General features: G+C 36.9%; 2 protein-coding genes across 2 annotated transcripts; one reads left to right on the forward strand and one right to left on the reverse strand.

Annotated features, from left to right (window-relative positions):
• Positions 1–1914: 1914 nt before the first annotated feature.
• On the reverse strand, positions 1915–5033 carry tmem203 (transmembrane protein 203). The gene is made up of 2 exons (XM_007254033.4): positions 4871–5033; positions 1915–2975 (listed from the first exon to the last, which is right to left on the reverse strand). The coding sequence occupies exon 2, from the start codon at positions 2716–2718 to the stop codon at positions 2308–2310; it is 411 nt and encodes a 136-aa protein (XP_007254095.1). The 5' UTR covers positions 2719–2975; positions 4871–5033; the 3' UTR covers positions 1915–2307.
• A 1155-nt stretch (positions 5034–6188) lies between these two features.
• Positions 6189–15872, forward strand: alad (aminolevulinate dehydratase). The gene is made up of 11 exons (XM_007254028.4): positions 6189–6335; positions 9427–9549; positions 9748–9798; positions 11205–11301; positions 11411–11546; positions 12060–12143; positions 12631–12775; positions 12933–13020; positions 13523–13609; positions 13884–14013; positions 15237–15872. The coding sequence occupies exons 2-11, from the start codon at positions 9431–9433 to the stop codon at positions 15293–15295; spliced, it is 996 nt and encodes a 331-aa protein (XP_007254090.2). The 5' UTR covers positions 6189–6335; positions 9427–9430; the 3' UTR covers positions 15296–15872.
• The last annotated feature ends 1835 nt before the right edge of the window (positions 15873–17707 follow it).

Genomic DNA, 17707 nt, shown 5'->3' on the forward strand with positions numbered 1-17707 from the left:
GAATGCACACTGAATGTGGAGCTGTGTATTATTAGTACTCGTGACAGCACTGACAGTAGTAGGTCATTCAAACGCGCCACCTGCTGGTCATTATTGAAAAATAAATTTCAGCTCAACAAGTCCTGACTTAATAAGGCACTAAACCCTAAACCATATTTTTTTATGTTTAAAAGCTGAAATGTGTTCCTCTGAAGTAATAAAACATACCACTCCTGATTAATGTTTTTAGAAACATTTTCTAACCCCTAAACATGATGAAAATGTTTCCATGTTTCAGGTATGCAGACACTCACAATATGCAAATCAATCAATCAATATTAAAAAAATGCTTAAAAAAATGTAAGCAGGACTGGTATGTTTCATTTCTCCACATTTCAGCTATTAATTGAAAAAAAAATAGGTTTAGGGTTTAGTGATTCTTTAAAGGAGAAATGCAGTGTGAAATGGACTTGGAGTGTAAGGAACCATGATAATGAGTCAATGAGTACAAACCTTTGCAGAATAGCCCACTTCCATTCGCCCCAGCATTCCAAAATACCGCGCTTTTAGCTGAGACTCCCAACAGGCTTACAATAGGGGTATAGCGCTGCCTATGCAAATGACTATTTGTAGCCCCACACTTTATTGGTAAAAGGCCCTGACATTTTGACAAAAGTTTGTACATGTTAACATGTTTTACCTCAACCAAAGTCCATTTCTCACGGGATTTCTCCTTTGAGACTTATCACTAAATTCACCCTCCAAAATTAATCTGTGGAAGTAAACAAACACACACACAATTGTGGCTACTTGTGGACTACTGGGACCCAGCTGGGTTTTTCATATGGACCGATTGTTACAAACAGCCTTAACACCACACAGGTCCTGTCTACGCCTCATGTGCAGATTAAAACGCAGATATAAGCCATGTTTAACCCCACCTGGACCCATTACTTACATTCACATGTGGGGCCAACATGCAACCCATGGTTCCCAGTTGGGCTATCCATACAGGTCTCAACATGGGCATGTTTTCTGGATATATATATCTAGCTATGTGGAAAAACACACTGAATTAGGTTTTACTTAGCAAGTTCTAATGATGTGTATTTAAATTTTTTCTTACACTATAGTTAATAAGTAAAACGGTCTTAAAATGACAATTCAAACCAACTACGGAGAAAATAACACAGTTACAGTAATAAACAGATGAAATGTAAATATGCGTGGGAACGCGCTCATGAGTTATTGGAGGAACTGAAAGTATTACCAGTACCAGTAAGAGCACTAACAGCAGTGGAAACTCAACAGCGCCACTTGCTGGTCATAATGGAAAACAAAATGGGTTCTAGTACTAAAGGGAAAATAGGACACCTATTGCACAAGCAGTATAACTTCATTCAACCTATTTGTAGCACTAAGACTTGTTGGTAGCTGCCTCAGTGCCCGAAAGTTATTGAGGGAGTATGTGTTTGCTAAGCCATGTTAAAGGAAGAGAAGCACGGTAACTTGACTTCCCGCTTCCTGCCAATCTGTTGGATTGAACTGCTGACATACCAGTCCATTGCACAGCATGACAAAGCAATTTACCCTCCACAGTTGCTCCATCTGTGGCAATAAACTGCACTGACAGCACCACTTGCTGGACATAATGGAAATACCATCCATGTAAACAAGTCTTGCTGTCTTAGGCCCAGATTCGGGGCTTATTGTTTAGTAAATACACGAAAAACTTAGGGAGTTACAAGAATAAGAACTTAAAGCCTGGACAACCTAATCATGGAATGGGAATTTGACCCATCTGTTGCAGTGAAAACACAACACACATTCAAATTTGTGGAATGCTACCTCAGTTTCCAAAGCCACTTCTATAACCAGGTCACAGTTGCTTTTACTGAATAGGTCTGCTTGAGGGCACCAAATGCATAGCACAAATTAAAGTTTATATGTTTATTTATTTACAATATGTACAAACAACAAATGTCATCATTACACAGATAAAGTAACAGTAACAGCATTCAGAGAGAGAAGTAAGAACAAATCTCGCTCAGCACTTAGGACATCACAAATGAAAAATTGCACATTACTTTAGCATCAGCTGTGAGTGGACGCAACGACACCACGTTTATATGCTCGAGCCAGAGAGGCTCAATGAAGTACATTAAAATCCTGTGAATGGGATTCTTTCTTCAAAGTCAGATCTCAATAATTCAAAACTAATTCCGATGTGTGTGGGAGGGCAAAGAATGGCCCAGAAGTGTTCTTTAATATATGTCTGTCGGTATGTGGGTGGGTCGAAAGGAGAGCTGTTCGTCTGTCCTCTCCACATTAATTAACGCGGCAGGCACGGATCATCAGGAGCTGCAAGAGGATGAAGAGTGGGGAGATAATGAGGCCGAAGAGCGGGTCTGGAGTATGGTCAGCCAGTTTCTGGCAGAGCAGTACCTCACACACCAGCTTGAGACTAAGAACGGTGAGAACCCAGAGCAGGCGCAGCACAGCCAGACGTTTTTCCCCTTCCTGGTACAGGCGGATGGACACAATAGCCGTGAAGTAAGTGCTGAGGCCATCTGCAGCAAACAGCGGCACAAACACAAGCCACCAGCTCATGCCCTGGGCCAGCACATCCACCTGGATAGCCACCAGCACACTGAAGACCAGCAGTGCGGCCAGGTGGAGGAACAGTTCGAAGGTGGCAAAGCCAAGCCATTGCACCAGCTCACGCAGGGAGAAGAGCATGGTTCACTGACACTCTGAGGATTTTAGCAAGAGGTTTGAAGAGTCCAGGAATACCTGGTGTTCTGATTATGACGATTCTGCTGAAGAGGGAAAGCCAAAGCATAGAAATATCCTGGATGTCAGTCAATTTTATGATGGACTCTTCTCCCTCTGAAGACTGCCACTATTTTGGCAGCATTATGGGCTTTTTGAGATGGATCCGGTCTATCTTTATGCAGCCCCACCTGCATTGGACCACTTTAAGGATGACCAGTGGCCTAGAAGGAAAGTCAAAGAACAACAAAATCAAGCAAATGACAAACAATAACCATGTGGAGAATCACTGCTGAATAGAACAGCAGCCCAGAGGAGTTCCAATGATCTCCAATGAGCACTGATCTCCATCCAAATGCAAACTCAAGACCCATCCATTTAAATGCTAATCTTGCACTTTTAAAATGTTTTAAAATGGTCTGGCCCCTTTGTATCAGATGGCACTTGTCAACATCTTTATTTTTATGGCTGTATGTATCTATCAGGACTGTGGTATTTGGCAGTACTTAGAGTGGCATGGATGAATCTGGTGATTTGTAGCAAGGAATCTGTAAACTCTCTTAGCTTGACATATCTTTTCAGTTCTAATTCTGTGTTTTTAGGTTGTCTAACCTGTATGGCTTTGCAGAAATCATAGAAGAAGCACATTGATGCCTTTTATTAAAATATTTTGTCCTCTCCTCACTCAGGAACACTAATGCTTTCAATTTAAAAAAAAATCTTAAGGGACTGCTTTGAGGTAAATCAGCTAGGGGCCACTGATATATGGATGTAAATGTTTATCAGTCTTACAAGCACAGTAATGTGAGGTAAAGATACAATATCTCACAAAAGTGAATACACCCCTCACATTTTCCAAGCATGTCTCCAGACCTAAATCCTATCGAGATGAAGGGGTGCAAGGCCTCCAACATCCACTGATATCAGTGGAAGAGAAATCCAGTGGCAACTTGTGAAGCTTTAGCAAAGATAGTTAAGGCAGTGCTGGAAAACAATGGTCCCAAACAAAATATAACACTGTGGGCACAATTTGGGTATTTTCCACATAGGGGTGTACTTATTTTTATTGCCAGAGGTTTAGACATGTCTGTGTGTTGAGTTATGTTGAGGGCACAACGATCTTACCATGTTATACAAGCTGTACACATGTACTTTACATTGTACCAAGAGTCATATTTTTAGTGTTGTGCCAAGAAAATATATAATACAATATTTGTAGAAATGTGAGTTTTTTTTTTTTTTTTTTACAATACTGGTCTTTAAAAAGTGTATTCTTATTAAGAAGCAAAAGGTCTCTCACATGCAGCTTATCATAGATATGGCTGATAGCCAATGTTTCAGCAACTAGCTAGCTAACAGGTACCTAACATGCTAAGCACTGAATTTACAAGCTTTACATCATTTGTAAAGGACAAATGACACAAATACAAATAATTAATACAAATAATTGTAATTTAGCTAATGTGTGTAAATATTATGTTTCATTTACACTGTAATACAAGTTGTACACTAACTACCTTACATTGATTGTATCAAAGTATCATATGTTTAGTGTCGACTCATGAAAAGGTATTATACAATATTTACGAAAATGTGAAGGGTGTACTCACTTTTGTGAGATACTGTGAATAGAAATGTACAGACAAACCCACTTGTGGCTATATCTACTGCTGTCTGCAGATTAAAACAAAGGAAATTTAGAATATTGGTCTTTAAATATTGTCAGTGTATTGGTTAGCTTGTTAAGCTTGCTATTAGACTACATTCACACGCAGTTCATCATAGATATGGCTAGTAGCCAATGTTTCAGCAACTAGCTAGCTAACAGCTATCTAACATAACATGCCAAGCACTGAATTCACGAACTTTACATCATTTGTAAAGGAAAATTATAGAAAAACTGAATCCTAATTTAGCTAATGTGTCTAAATATTCTTTTAAATTTGATACAGGAGCCTCCTAGCTTAGCTGGTATACTTTGGCTAAGCTAGGTTAGCTAGCTAACACTAGCTAAAGTGAACCGATTCAGATCAATGAGAATCCAGGCTAGCTAGCAGACGACGACAGGCTAACCAGGTTAGCCAGCGGTGACACCGTTAACCACAGAGAACAGCCTTACCTTACGGGCTTTATAGGGTAGAGATGAGTGTAGAGTTAAAGCGCTACATTTCGACAGTTTTATTTCTCTATAAGAGAAAATAAACACTAACAGTCAGTATAGCAGCACAGCGGACTGGCTGGTATGCGCTGTCGCCGATGTCACCAGTCAAAGGCGTGACGCTGTACGGTGGCCGGCTCAAGCCAAACACACACACACAAAATAAGATTTTTAGATATATGTTCATTAGCTAAAAAACTATTTAGCTAATGAACATATTTTCTTTCAATTAATTTGTTCGAATATTAACTAATGATGTCCATGTTTGTTCTCTCGCAATAAATACAATAAAAGTAAAACATAAATAAATAAATTAATAAAACAAAACCATAAATAAAATAAAAAAGTGTTTTTTTTTTCAAACTAGAGACGCCAAAGGGCAGTTGATCAAAATCATAGTTTATAAATGTTTGATAATTTTTTTCATGAACATTTATCTTATTTTCTCCTCACTGCACAATGTCAAATGTTTAAGCACCGCAGATATGCAGCTCTGGAAAAAAAGACCAATTAAAAATGATGAGTTTCTTTGATTTTATCTAATCGAAAACCTTTGGAATATAATTAAGAGGAAGATAGATGATCACAAGCCATCAAACCAAGCTGAACTGCTTAAATCTTTGCACCAGGAATGGCATAAAGTTATCCAAAACAAGTAACAAGTAAGACTGGTGGAGGAGAACATGCCAAGATGCATGAAACTGTGATTAAAAAAAAACAGGGTTATTCCACCAAATATTGATTTCTAAACTCTTAAAACTTTATGACTATGAACGTGTTTAAATTGTATTATTTGAGGTTTGAAAGCTCTGCATATTTCTTTGTTATTTCAGCCTTTTGTCATTTTCTGCAAATAAATGACAAAATATTCTATACTCTATATTTTTATCTGGAATTTGGGAGAAATGTTGTCTATAGTTTATAGAATAAAACAACAATGTTCTTTTTTTTTCAAACATATACCTATAAATAGCAAAATCAGAGAAAGTGATTCAGAAATTGAAGTGGTCTCTTTATATCAAATCGGTCAGGTTACAGTAGCAGTAATGCTAGCACCTTTATTGCATAAAACACGCTTACTGAAGAAATATAAAACATAAAAAACAACATAAAACAACATAAAACATAAAACAATTTATTATATTTTTTACTATTAAAGAGATACTCCAGAGAATTAGTTAATAACTATTTTTATTTGATTTTTATTTGAGTTTTTAGCCTTTTAGCTCCATTCACCCCATTCATTGAGAACTCCGTCGCGGGCTCCCTCTGGCGGTTTTCTGATATAACGGGAGAGATAGGAAGTGGGTAGGCTCTCCATAAACCAGCTCTGCTCTTACACACACACACACACACACACTTGCAGCAGCAGCAGCAGAAGCTGAGAAATCTTCCTCCAGCACTTATTTGAAGACAGCTTTCCGTAGTAAGTCTCCCTCTGTGTCCTGTGTGTGTGTGTCAGTGCTATTATCTCAGGCTTTAGTAAAGATATTTGTGTTGATATTTGTCTCTCTGTAAACACAATGCAGGTAGACTGGTAGCTAACGAGCTAACCTAACTAGCTGCTGATAGCTAACTTCTTATTGAAAGTGTGAGACCAAGAAAAGCAGAACTTGGCTAGTTTAGGTTAAGTAGATAATTAATGTGTGTATAAGAACTTTAACCCAGCTATAACACCTCTCTATAGCAGACTGTAGAAGCAGGCAGTGAACAGTTGTGACTTCTGATGATGACCTACATTAGCAGCAGTGCGTCCAGAAGAACTTTAGTCATTCCTGACAGCCTTTACTGTCCAAGATCAGCAGCTCCTTTAATTTCCTCTAATGCAGTTTTTTTTTATTATTGCAAGCTGTTTTAGCTCTAAATGCTACCAGTGATTTCAGCTGTAACCCAGTTTTTTGCAAGTAATACATGTATTACTACTAAACCCAGATTTTTATCTATTCTACATATCAATTAAACTATTGCCAGGACAGTTTAATAGCATTAATTTACACCATACATGTAATTTGTACTAGTAAATGTTCCGTTTGTAGATTAAAAGTTTTAAAGGTATAACTTACCGTTTTTTGTGTGTTTGTTAAAAAGAAATTCTAATTTAATGTATCTACTTTGTACTTAGTCTGTACTATGTTTACTAGTAAAACAAAAAAGAGGATCAGGATCTCAGTAATGGTGTTTTCCCTAGTAGAAATTCTAATGTCAGATTTTAGCCGTAAAATTTGTATTAATATGAGACCTTCAGATCTGTAAAGTCATTCTGTAGGGGTGGACGATATGGCTCTCAAATAGTATCACGATATTTCATGGTATTTTCACGATAAAGATACTCTTGACAAAAGACTATGACAAACCACTGAATAGTATAGTTAATTCCAATAAACTATAAACTGTACCTCAGTAACTGCTGTGATCATGTTTGTTTTATATGTTACAGTATGTTACATATCTGTGCATCTTATTTTCAATAGCACATTTCATAAATTCAATAAATTATAATCTGTCTCTAGTAGGTATATAATGGGAAATGAGAACAGTGTGAATTTTTCTTTTGCTAAAAACAGAAAGGTATAATAGTATTAATCTAACTCGTCAAAACCAAATTGTAAATGGAAAATAATTATGTTTTACATCTACAAATAAATACAGTTTCTTTCAGAATATATATCACAACTAGTCAAAACCTAATTAGACACCCAGACTGTAATTACAGATAGCTATTTTTTTACTTGCAAAAATAATTCTTAGTAACAGACAACTAGATTAAGTAAATTAATGATAACGCATCATATAAATTAGATAATTAACATGACCAGTCAGAATAAATGTGTAGATCTTTAGCTCTGATACTATTACTAGTAAAATAATCTGCTATTGTTTATTGCATTACAGAGACGTTGAATGTGAGTTGTTATTAATATAAATAATTACAACTTTACTAAATCACTTGCCAAATTTTAAGCTTAGACAATTTGCTACAGTTTTTGGCTTATTTGCGAATGCAGGCTACAGCATCTGAGAAACTGAAGGAAGTATTCTGTGCTTTGTGTTGGAGCATGCTTAAGCATCAGTGAACAAATGTGTTGCTGGAGAAAGTTGTGGAATGTTGGATATTAATCTCGCATGCCTTCCCGTGAACAGTGTCTGAACACCAGCTGAGGCTCTTAGAGTTGTTTTTTTCTGTGAAATGTTTGGAAATGTATTTCATAATTTCTATGGTTCCTCATACTTATAATTTTTTATCTGGCTTCACACAGCCTGTAATACAGACTTCAAAATACACTTTATAAATCATGATGCATAGTGCTGGGTCGAATAGCAGTTTACACCAGGGACTCTGGTGACATTGCCCCCCACTTTATGAAGCATAGTCTGTTTTAAGACATATAATAGACCTGTCATATATACATATATTGTTACAGTTCAAGACAGGAGTAAAATTCTTTCTTTACATTTAGAGGAAGTCAATGTAAAAAGATTTGTTTCCAAATAATGTTGAAGAATTTTTATTGATGTATTTATTATTCATCAGAGTTTAAAGATCAACAGCCAGATTAAATATACAGCTCTAGGAAAAAATAAGAGACCACTCTAGTTTCTGAATCAGTTTCTTTGATTTTGCTATTTATATGTATATGTTTGAGTAAAATAAACATTGTTGTGTTATTCTATAAACATTTCTCCCAAATACCAAATATAAATATATTGTCATTTAGAGCATTTATTTGCAGAAAATGAGAAATGGCTGAAATAACAGAAAATATGCAGAGCTTTCAGACCTCAAATAATGCAAAGAAAACAAATTCATTTTCATAAAGTTTTAAGAGTTCAGAAATCAATATTTGAATAACCCTGGTTTTTAATCACAGTTTTCATGCATGTTGACATTTTCTCTTCCACCAGTCTTACACACTGCTTTTGGATCATTTTAGGCCACTACTGGTGCAAAAAGTCAAGCAGTTCACCTTAGTTTGATGGCATGTAATCATCCATCTTCCTTTTGATTATATTTCAGAGGTTTTCAATTTGGTAAAATCAAAGAAACTCATAATTATTAAGTGGTCTTTTATTTTTTTTTCCAGAGCTGTATGTCAAAGTACAAATTGGCGAAAATGAAAAGGAGAGGTAGTTATATGACAGTGAGTATATATGAATTATAATAGAACTGTGCGTTTAATTCATTTTTAATTTGAAATACAATCAAATCAATACACTCATGTGCACAGAAGTCTGTCAGTCCATAAAATCAAGACACAGTAAACTATATGTGGCCAAATCTATAGTCATTAATTACAAAGGTATTAACTAAAGGTATTATGTAAGTATTATGATTTCATGACAGTATTGAGAGCTAAGTTTAGCTAAAGTGAGTTTAGTTACACCCACAGTTATGAGTAAAAAGTCTTTGGTGTCATTGCACTGTTGATGTAGTCTCCCTGGAACAAGGAAGTCTGATGACATGTAGTTGTAGTTGACAAAGAGAAGAGTGTGTGAACTGTGTTCCTTTGTGTCTTCAGGACAATGGCTCAGCCGGCCGACTCGATCCTGCACAGCGGTTACTTCCACCCCACTCTCAGACACTGGCAGACGTGTGCTACTGACCTCAGACCAGACAACCTCATCTACCCCATCTTCATCACGTAATGCAGTCTGCCTTTCATGTATCCATAGAGGGGGAGTGCTGTAGAAATCAAGCTTACCTAAGACTTGATTAGAGATCACTGTGGCCTCTTTTTATCCTGTTTTGCTGGATTCCAGTTCTGGCATGTATAAGATAAATATATATACTATGGTGTTGAAATCCCTTTCTGCTAAAACACTGTTGTCTTTCTTCACAGTGACAGTCCAGATGCAGTGGAACCTATTGCCAGTTTACCTGGACAAGCAAGGTATCACTCCTCACTCCAGATCACACCCTGTTGTCAGTTTTGACATGTTATTATTTGTGTGTTTAAGCTTTCCTGGTCTGATGCCTACATTTCTCACTTAAAAGAATGCGATTGTGGTTACATGCTTACGTACTTTATAATGATACTGGCCCAGAATGAATGATTGAGTGAGCAGAAGATATTCACTAAAACTAAAAAAGCATGGTCATCAATGTCACACTGGCATAAATAAGGAATACAGTAAAGAGCAGAGGTCATATAAATGTATGCATAATGCACAAAGAATATATCTTAACCTTTATAAGTCACAGAGTAGGTAAAGTGTTCGTTTGGCCAGGCTGGAGAGCTTAGATAAGCACTGGCCTGGGTGGATCCATTGCCAGCTCCTCAGAAACAAAGATAAACACGAGATTCAGTTTGTTCTTCCTTTTGAAGAACCCGCCCTATTCAGCATCAGCCCATTTCAGCTGTGTACGGCATTGTCTATTGGAAGTTACAGAAGCATTCAACGTTGATTAGCATATTAGCTTCATCAGTAATTTAATTAGCTCTGTGTGACCTTATAAGCTAATATAATTATTTTTAACAACTTATTTTAAAACATTTACACCTACAGACATCCATAATTGATATGGGTCAAATGTGTAGCAGTGTGAACTTCACTGTGTATATCAGTTAGGATTTCTACAATCTTTGTATTAATTAATTCATATTTTAAAATTGTACAAATTAAATCTTAGATTAAAGCCACAAAAAATGCAACATCAGCTGTCTGCTGCAGTTGATAACTCAAACTATGTTTTACTATATAAAACCCATAATTTGTAATAAAAAAAAACTCTAATCTAAAAAAAAATAAATGTATTTATTTTTATTGATGATATTTTACTGTTATTTTTGTTTTTTGTTCTTATCCTTTTTAATGATTTTATTAACTTTTTTTGTTTAATTAATATAAATTGTCAACTGGTAGTTTGTAGTTTTTAATTTCATTTTTTTTACTGTTTTCTAGATTCAAACATCATCTTTATAACTACATTTATGGTCTTGTTTTAATATCTCTGCTATAATTCAAAATCTTACATTCATATATACTAATGTCAGTCTGTTATTTTGTATAATTCTGGATGAGATTGTAAAAGAGGCTATTTTTTAATGTATTTTGAGGGTAAATTAGGGTTGATGGACATTTATTTTGTAACTCCCATTAAAAAAAAAAAGAATCAAACTTCACACATCAAACTCTGTGTTGGCTGATGTGATCTGAGCTTGTCACAGTAACATTAAAACACAGTAAAAGTTCTTAAGCAGAGATCAAGGCACTAAGACACTAAGGTGTGCAGTGCCCCACCCTACAGTGAGGAGGTAAATTCTGTTGTATGATGTGTAATGATTTTGGATTTCAGATATGGAGTGAATAAGCTTGAGGGGATGCTGCGCCCTCTAGTGGAGAAAGGCTTGAAATGTGTGCTGATTTTTGGAGTTCCTGCAAAGATTGCAAAGGTGAGTAGAGGCTTTCACACAGGTCTGTCAGTAATGCAGTATATCAGTGCTGGTGTTAAGCTGATATAAAAGTATTATTACAAAAGAATTGTTATTATTATGACTACAGGATGAGAGAGGATCTGGAGCTGACACTGATGACACTCCTGCTGTCCTGGCTGTGAAGAAAATTTGTGCCACCTTCCCTGATCTGGTTGTGGCTTGTGATGTCTGCCTCTGTCCTTACACATCACATGGCCACTGTGGTCAGTCTAAGCTTTTGGTTATTATTTGTTACTGCATTGTGTCAGATCAGCAGTAATCACATACATACATTAATAAAAAGAAATCAGGACAATCCATGACAATCCTTTGTAATTATGTACATATATATATAAGGATGTACATTTCATTGTAAAAAATCTAAACCATCTAAAAAAAAGTTCAGTGTTTTCACACTTTCTGTTAACAAACAGAACCATTGGTTTGCTAATCTGGGCCAAGACTACCTCTTTTGGTTGGACCACATCATGCTCCTGTGGTCAGGAGCTTTTTTCACACTTGTTAGTTTGGTTCAAACCAAACTGAAATGTCATAAGCATCCTAAGAATTACTGATATCTTCTTTTTCCATAGCCAACAAACACATTTGTAGCTATATCGTTGTTTGACTGTTCCTTTGAGAATAAGCTTAAGGGAATTCTGCCTGTGTATTTGAGACAAGAGAACTGATACCTTATCTATGTGTCCCTCTTTCATGTTTCTTTCTTTATGCTGCAGGGATTCTGCGTGAAGATGGCAGCCTGGATAATGCAGCAAGCTGCCTGAGACTGGCAGAGGTGGCGTTAGCGTATGCTCAGGCTGGTTAGTTATTTTATCAGTTCACTTTTGTATTGTCTTATCCCACACTCTTAAACACAAATGTATTAGACAGGTTCTTTTTTTTAATGATGAGAGCACAATTGGCCTTGCTCTCGCTGGGTGGGTAGATGGCACTCTCTCACCTTTTCACTCCAAAGGATGATGTCACTCAGCACACGGCGCCTGTGAGCTGATGTTTTGGAACCTAGTCACTGCGATAGTCAGTAGCATCAGAGCGCGCTGTGATGCTACTCAGCAATGCTGCATCAGCAGCAGTTCAAAAAGACTTCACATGTATCGGAGGAGGCATGTGCTAGTCCTCACCCTCCTGGTGTTGGGGCATCACTAGTGATAGGGGGAGTTCTAATGAGTGGGTTGGGTAGTTAGCCTTGTAAATTGGGGAGAACAATGGATAAAAATAAAATAAATAAATGAATGAAAAAGAATCTATAGAAGATGCACTCATATGTAATCTCCTGTGTCCATCAAGGTTGCCACATCATCGCTCCCTCTGACATGATGGATGGGCGAATCGGAGCCATTAAACAAGCGCTGATATCCAATGACCTCGGCAACAAGGTTTCAGTGCTGAGCTACAGTGCTAAGTTTGCCTCCTGCTATTATGGACCATTCAGGTAACTCGGATGTTGTTCATGACATGTACTAATGTAAGATAATGTATTAAAATTCCCTCACATACTAGAGCTTTTCAAATCCATATTTATCATCTGTGTGACCACGGTGACATTATATCTGAGCTGTTTGCCTTTAAATAATGTGTAACGATTGCAGAGATGCTGCTCAGTCCAAACCAGCTTTTGGAGACAGGAGATGCTATCAGCTGCCACCTGGTGCCCGAGGACTAGCACTGCGAGCATGTGTATGTAAATAAGCAAAACATCAAATGTACACCTATTTCCTTTTAACCCTGAATGCTGCAAACATATTTTCTAGCCAAAACATATTTAGTTTACAGTGTGTCCAAAATATTGGAAGCTGCCACCTTTAAGACATAAATCCTTCATTTTTTTGGTTTAGATTTTATTTTATATAAATAACATTGGTACAGTGTCAGAAACATTTTTAGTTTGTTTATTTTTGAGATTATTTATCATTTTTGTGGGATTTTGTTATTATTAGTATGTTGTTTCACTTATATCATGTTAGTGTTCTAATAGCTTACATTATCTGTATTCCGTACATTAACATTGCTCCAAAAAGGCCCAATTGCAGACTATATATAGCTTTCAGTGAAAATTTAAAGAGGTTCAGACACTAGGTGAAAACCAGTTGAAGATCTAAATGTTTTCTACAAGGACTATTTTATATGCCACATGAGAACCTAATAATGGAACTCATGTCTTTGCTTCATGGTTTGTTAGGATCGTGATGTGAAAGAAGGAGCTGATATGCTGATGGTGAAGCCTGGACTGCCTTATCTTGATATCCTGAGAGAGGTCAAAGATAAGGTGTGTATAACTGTGTGTATTACTATCCACCATCTACAACAGCAATATAAAATAATGCCACATCAGACACATAATAATGTCTACCATAACTTAATTTAGAGCTGGGTGTTTTGGGTCTTAAAATAAAGTTACACATGCCTTCACACGTCTTCTTCTGGTTTGAGAAACATGAAAATGTCTGTTTAGTTGGTAAAAAAAAATGTAAAGGAAAATTATTTACTAAATCTTTGTATGTCTTTTAATGGATCCTTATTTTGTGTTTTTCCCTCTCTAGCACCCCACACACCCGCTGGCAGTGTATAATGTGTCCGGAGAGTTTGCCATGCTGTGGCACGGAGCGCAGGCAGGGGCATTTGACCTGCGCACAGCTGTTCTAGAGTCCATGACTGCTTTCCGTAGAGCAGGTACAACAAGCAGAGACCATAAATAAGGGCTCAAACTTACACACTGTTTGTACTGCTGTTACAATATTGTAGTAATATATTGTACTGCATTACTGTATTGTACAGCTAAAGTGTACTACTGTGTACTGTGTGTTGAGTTTTAAGTTTAAGAGGCACACTTCAGTTGGCATTACACTAGTGATGCACGAGGATACACAGATCTTTTTTAGACTTCAAACTGATACTTTCTGACGTATTTACTGTATGCGGCAAAAAGACCAAATGACACAGACCATGCTACTTAAAAACCGTGTGCACATCAATCTTCCTCTTATATTCCAGAGATTTAAATTTGATCAAATCAAAGAAACTCATAATTTTTAAGTAATCTCTTTTTTTTCCAGAGCTGTATGTACGTGTAATATCAGATAATCCATATATAAAGTATGCTGCTTACTGAACTATGTAACTTTGATAAAGAGGGCAGGACTTGTTAAAACTGTTTAAAATTGTTTAATGCTGTCACGTCTTGGCCCTGTCTCATGTCTCTGTGTGTCTTCCCCACGTGACCTGTGCTCCCCTGTGTCTCCCGTCTCAGTACTTTTCCACCACTTGTCTCATTTGTAGCTCCGCCCCTTCCCCAGGTGTTTCCAATTAAAGTGTGTTTCCTGTTTCTTTAAATAGCCCTCCTCTGCCACTTTGTCTCCGTCGGTCTTTGCACCTTCCTCTGTTGTTTTGTCGCTCCTTGTTACTCTCGTTTTTCTCTGTTTATTTCTTGTTTGTTTTTTTCTAGTTTCTTGTTTAGCTCCGTGTTCCCTAGCTCCCTGTATATACCCTGCTTTGTGTTTATTTTCTAGTTTAGCCACTTGTGTATATTCCGTTTGTTTATAGTTAGTACTTCTTGTTTGTTTAGGTTCATGTTCTCTAGTTTCACTGGTTTGTTTTGGTTTTTGGTTATTCGTTTATCTTTGTTACGTGTTTACTTGTTTCATTGTTTATTTGTTATTTATTTAACAAAGGGTGACCCAGGAAACACACTTTAATTGGAAACACCTGGGGAAGGGGCGGAGCTACAAAAGTGGTGGAAAAGTACTGAGACGGGAGACACAGGGGAGCACAGGTCACGTGGGGAAGACACACAGAGACATGAGACAGGGCCAAGACGTGACAAATGCTGTGTACTTCAAGTCATATTTGCATAAAATCCTGTGGTATTGCTTATTGACACTCTCTTTTTCTTTCAGGAGCAGACATCATCATCACCTACTATACCCCTCAGCTGCTCACATGGCTGACAGAGTGATGTATCAGCCTGCTTCTGTGGAATGTTTCAGGTCTATGGTGTACTAACCAAAAGTATCATAGCTCAAAGAACGTTAAGAGAGAATGTGTGACATTGTTATGGAGGAGGTGATTTTAACAAATGCTTTTGATTGATTGAGCTACACACTGACCAGTGGGTTCGCTTATAGGCAGCTGATGCATTCTCTGGGCAAGCAGCTATTATGATGAGCTTTAAATAATAATTAATAATTAATAAATAATAATTAATAATTAATAATTATTCTGCCTGATTGTTTTTGTATTTCTTTTTACTAACAACAGTTCTGATATGATTCATTATTTAGTTTTGTATCTGACCTGTCTCTCTGCTGCACACCATCTATATATGTTCATTGTTCATCTTGCGGGATAAAATAGCACTGAATGTTTGTTAGTTATGTATGCTGATTTTTACTCAGAGAGAAATTATAAGAATGCTGGGCGTCTTGCTTCGATCTATGCATTAAAGGCTATACGATATTAGCCACAGATGTTGTTGTTAAAATGTACATGAAAAATCAAGACCACAGTTATGAGTAAAACAAATGTTGTCTAAACACTGGTGTATTTCTGTGCTTTTTATTCAGTTAGAATGGTTAGGCTTGTGGGCTCATTTTGCCTGAACTGAATGATCCATCAGAAATGCCCGTCTCCGTACTTCAGAGTTTAAAGGCAAGTCGTCATTATTTTTCAGAACAGAGCTCAGAGCCTCATATAGCACATACATAGCACAACATGCACTTTTTTTTACAGAAGACGACACCAGCCAATTTCCTGTCCCAATGTCTAGTTACACAGTAAACATGTTTATGGTTTTGTAAACTGTCCCAAAAAAGATGCATAAATGGCCTATAAATTGATCTGTTACACAGTGTAGTGGATTAAACAGAGGATTCCTGCATCGCTTGGACACACACACACACACACACATACACACAAACACACACTACCCCCACTTTATGGTCTATAAGGAACTTCAACCCCCAGAACACTCTAAAAGCCTTGGAGTTATCTTTTTCAAACAGCCTTAAATTTCAAAATGACATTTCCTGACTATTTCTTCACTCAGCCTCGCTCGAGAACCCTAAATGCAAGTCAGGGTAAACATTTTTAAATTCTTTTTTGACATTCCTTCAGACGCTGTCAGTCGTAAATCTGGATTTAGGACCGTTAATGTTTAAACATCTGGAACTGTGCACAATTGTGGTTTTGCCAACAGCACAATCACCAGGACAAGGACGGGACTACGGGACTTGAGAGAGGGTTCAAAACTTAATGAATGCCTTGGAAATTGTAAATTCACCAAATATATTATACCAATTTAGGGGTTTGTGCTTTCTGCAACCACTTAGAAATAAGATTCATGAAGTTAAAATGAATGCTCTTAGCTTGGAAATTACATTCCCAACACCAACTTCACCAACTTCCCCCACGGTCGTAAATTCCGACGACAGCCGCTTATCTAAACACTCAGCAGAGAAGAGGAATTTCTCACTGAGAAGATTTTGCTTAAAATACATATATATTGACTATATAAAAAAGGTGTTTTATAGAATGTTTACTAGATAATGGTATATGTGTTTGGATGTGTCCTGATTAAATTCTCCTACACATTCAAGTCTGAATCAACAAGGTTTAACTAGCATTTGATAATTTAGCTTTATTTGGTTATCAGTGGTTTAACCATGTATTATCTTTTAAGTGATTTAATTGGGTTTAAATAATAACATGACTCTTGATCTCTTTCTGACAGAGTACCATCCATCATTGTATTCCTAAGATTATCTTGAGTATTACAAAACTGTTTGTGGGCAAAATATATATATATTACATTTATTGTGATTCAATTGTAAGATTGTTTGTTTCCTGAATTTATCCTCACAAACTGATATGCTGAAAAAGGTATTTTGATCCACTGTTTAATTGAGTTTTCTTTTGGTTTGATCTATTAGAAAAATGCTGAAGCATGTTGACCATGTGAGGAGGGGGGGTTTATGGCCCTTTGTGAATCCCCACCAAAGTTTGAAATTGCTCCTAGACCAATCAAAACACAGACATTTGGGCCACAGGGCCAATCATAGCTCAGGGGCCAAACAGGCCACAGAGACTAATAGTAAACTGGGCAGACACAGTTTTAGTTCAGTTGCCAGTTGAGTTTTGGGAGTTCAGGTCAGAGCAGTTGGAGGAGAAGCAGTTAGAGAAGGAGTTGGAGAAGATGAGTTGAGGAAAACAGTTAGAGGAGAGAGGTTAGGGAGCCAGAGATGGAGAAAGGATAGACCGTTAGTTTAGTCATCTTAAGTTAGTTTTCTTAGACTAGTGCATTTAATCTTCAAGTATATTAATATTAGCTATCCTAGTTAAAATATCTAAGGTTATTTTACAATCTACGAAG

Source organism: Astyanax mexicanus, chromosome 1 (assembly GCF_023375975.1).
Source record: "Astyanax mexicanus isolate ESR-SI-001 chromosome 1, AstMex3_surface, whole genome shotgun sequence".
Taxonomy (NCBI): Eukaryota; Metazoa; Chordata; class Actinopteri; order Characiformes; family Acestrorhamphidae; genus Astyanax; species Astyanax mexicanus.

Excerpts from the sequence above, each read along its gene's own strand:
- tmem203 (XM_007254033.4), bottom strand. The coding sequence starts at position 2,718 with ATGCTCTTCTCCCTGCGTGAGCTGGTGCAATGGCTTGGCTTTGCCACC.
- alad (XM_007254028.4), top strand. The coding sequence starts at position 9,431 with ATGGCTCAGCCGGCCGACTCGATCCTGCACAGCGGTTACTTCCACCCC. Across the intron at positions 9,550-9,747 it reads ATCTACCCCATCTTCATCAC|TGACAGTCCAGATGCAGTGG; the intron begins GTAATGCAGTCT and ends CTTTCTTCACAG. Across the intron at positions 12,144-12,630 it reads GTTAGCGTATGCTCAGGCTG|GTTGCCACATCATCGCTCCC; the intron begins GTTAGTTATTTT and ends GTGTCCATCAAG.